The sequence below is a fragment of the Ictidomys tridecemlineatus genome, chromosome 4 (assembly GCF_052094955.1).
Source record: "Ictidomys tridecemlineatus isolate mIctTri1 chromosome 4, mIctTri1.hap1, whole genome shotgun sequence".
In the NCBI taxonomy this organism is placed as follows: Eukaryota; Metazoa; Chordata; class Mammalia; order Rodentia; family Sciuridae; genus Ictidomys; species Ictidomys tridecemlineatus.
In genome coordinates, this window is record NC_135480.1 from 72,833,509 (window position 1) to 72,836,104 (window position 2,596).

Genomic DNA, 2,596 nt, shown 5'->3' on the forward strand with positions numbered 1-2,596 from the left:
GCATTCATCTTAGGTTATTTTTTTAAATATTTATTTTTTAGTTGTAGATGGGCACAATATCTTTATTTATTTACTTTTATGTGGTGCTGAGGATCGAACCCAGGGCCTTGCATGTGCTAGGCAAGTGCTCTACCACTGAGCCACAACCCCAGTCCCTTAGGTTATTTTTTAAAAGAGGAAAAAGTTAATTACAGGAAAATATACTAATAGAAACAGAAAGCAATACCTATGAGTTACTATATAAGTCATTAATGGTCTGCTATGACTTGTTACCCCCAATTAAGGCCTTTTATCTATTAACATATTACACAATATTAAATGAAACTATTGATATTTGCATTATTGCACATCCAAATCCTGTTTTTATTAAGGAGAAAACTAAGAAAATGGGATGATATCCAAGCTTTAAGAAAAATAAAATTGATTTAACTCATTTGAATCTTATTGCTCATATAGAATGACTATAATAAAGGTGGCCTAAATTACTTTTCTAAATTTTTGTTTGCTGAGCTAATGCAAAATAAATAGCTTTTTTCTCTGCAATGTACTCATGCTATTATGCTAATATGTTTGCTTGCAATCTTAACTATGTGAGACAATAAGCCTACCCATCTACAGTTACTGTGCACATCTTATTGTACATTTTAGATACACTTGAATCATAGGAGCTGCTAATTTGGAATCTCAGGATATATAAAGATATCTGAGATTAAGAATGAATAAGTTATGCAATGGGGGAATTACTGATGGCAAATTTAGGAAGACTTCAAGGGCACAGAAGGAACTCTGTAAGTCTTGTGTATTCTAGATGGTAGAACTGAAAATTAGTGTTAGCTTTACAGTAGTAACAACAGCAATGTTATAGTCAAGCGGGTTTTCTTTAAATTGCCTTTTGTGCTTGAAAGTATAATAAATGGAGTATCATCTTTGCTCTTGCCATAATATTAAGGCACAGATATTTAAATTATTAATCGAAGACAAGAAGCAGCAGAAGCTTCCTTATGGGAAGAGATGGCGGAGTTTGGCATTGAGTTCTCTCTCCTTGCTTAAAAGATCCAGGCTGTGCTTTTTGAAGGCTTCTGACTGCAGCTTGAGTTCATCATAGGCCTTTTGGATCCCATCCATTCTTCGCTGAAGTTCCCGGACTCTCAAGTTGCTGTCTACAGCCACTGCCTCTTGCTCAAAGCGCTCTAGCGCATGCCTCCTAGCCATATCTGCTGCCTCCAACTTCTCCTCAAGCTGCCGGATCTCTGCCTGTTTGTTCTGAAGCACCTTGCCCCTCTCCATGGACAGCTGCAGAAGCTCCTCTTTCTCTTGAGTGATGGTCTGCAGCCTGTCCTGCAGCTCCTGACTCAGGCTGCTGTGTGTCTCCTGGGCCTCTGCCATCTGTTCAATGGCCTGTTGGTACTGCTGCTGGAGGCTCTGCAGCTGGCTGCGCAGCTGCTCTGTCTCCTTGTTGTGGGCGCAGTCCTGCTGGCTCTGTAGCTCCAACAGCTCCTTTTCTCGGGCCTGTGCCTGGCAGGCATCCTGAGCACACTTCTCTTTCAGAGCCTCCAGCTCCTTGGTGAGAGCCTCGCTCTTAGTGGTCAGCTGCAATACTTTGGCCTCCTTGTCCTTCAGAGCCTGGCTGAAGAGATTGCTGTTCTCCAGTTTCAGCTTCTCATTGTCTTCCTTCAGCTTGATGTTCTGACTCTTGTATTCATCCTTAAAGCGGATCATCAACTCGTGATTGGCTGCCAAGGTCCTGAAACGGTCCTCCAGTTTCAGGGCATGCTCACTTTGGGCTTTCAACTTTTGTGCCTCCTGCATCCTCTTCTCCTCCAGCTCTGAATTAAGCAGTTCCAGGATCTGGCAGCGTTCCAGGGCCTCATCGGCCCTCCGCTTCAGAATGCAGATGAGCTGGGACTGCTCTTGGATACGGGAGCAAAGCATTGCCTTCTCACCCTTCTCCTCCTCCGACAGCCCCCTCAGGTTTGCCAAGGCTTCCCTCAGCCCTTCCAGTTCCTTAAACTCCATCCCCTCTTCCTCCTTTTTCTGTTTTTCATTTTGCTTATCTAAGGGTTCTTCATCTGGTCGAGTGTCCATCCCAGGTGACTGCTCTTCCTGAGGCATAGAAGCTTTCCTCCACTAACAGCTGACCACACAGTCTCTCCCACTCTGATTTCAAAAGCCGCAGGGTGTTGCTAGGGACTCTTGGCACTCCAGCTGACTTTTCCAGTAAAGAGTCCTGTAATTGGTGGGCAGGTCTTCAGAATGCTGTGAAGTAACAATAGGAAAAGGGGGGAGGGGATCCTAAGCAAATCTGTCAGGTTACCCTTGCTTTCTAACCAACCAATCCCTCAGTTCACAGTCAGTATCTGGCTTGTACAGCCAGAGAGATGCTAACGGCACTCAATTCCTAGCCCACACCAGGGAAGAAATCTGACTCCCCCTGATTTCCAGTAGGAGTAAACAAATCAAGTTTATACCATCTTATCCCTTCTCACTCTACCCCATTCATTTGTCAGGAGAATAAATTACTTTCTGTAATTTTTGTCTTCTCAAAAACGTACAATTTATGAACACAAAGCAGCAGTAGTACTCCTGAGAGCCAGGT

At 43.6% G+C, this 2,596-nt stretch overlaps 1 protein-coding gene across 1 annotated transcript; it reads right to left on the bottom strand.

Moving 5' to 3' along the window:
* Positions 1-262: 262 nt before the first annotated feature.
* Positions 263-2,254, bottom strand: Ccdc89 (coiled-coil domain containing 89). The gene has a single exon (XM_005323275.4). It carries the CDS (start codon positions 2,110-2,112, stop codon positions 1,000-1,002), a length of 1,113 nt encoding a protein of 370 aa, XP_005323332.2. The 5' UTR covers positions 2,113-2,254; the 3' UTR covers positions 263-999.
* Between the last annotated feature and the right edge of the window lie 342 nt (positions 2,255-2,596).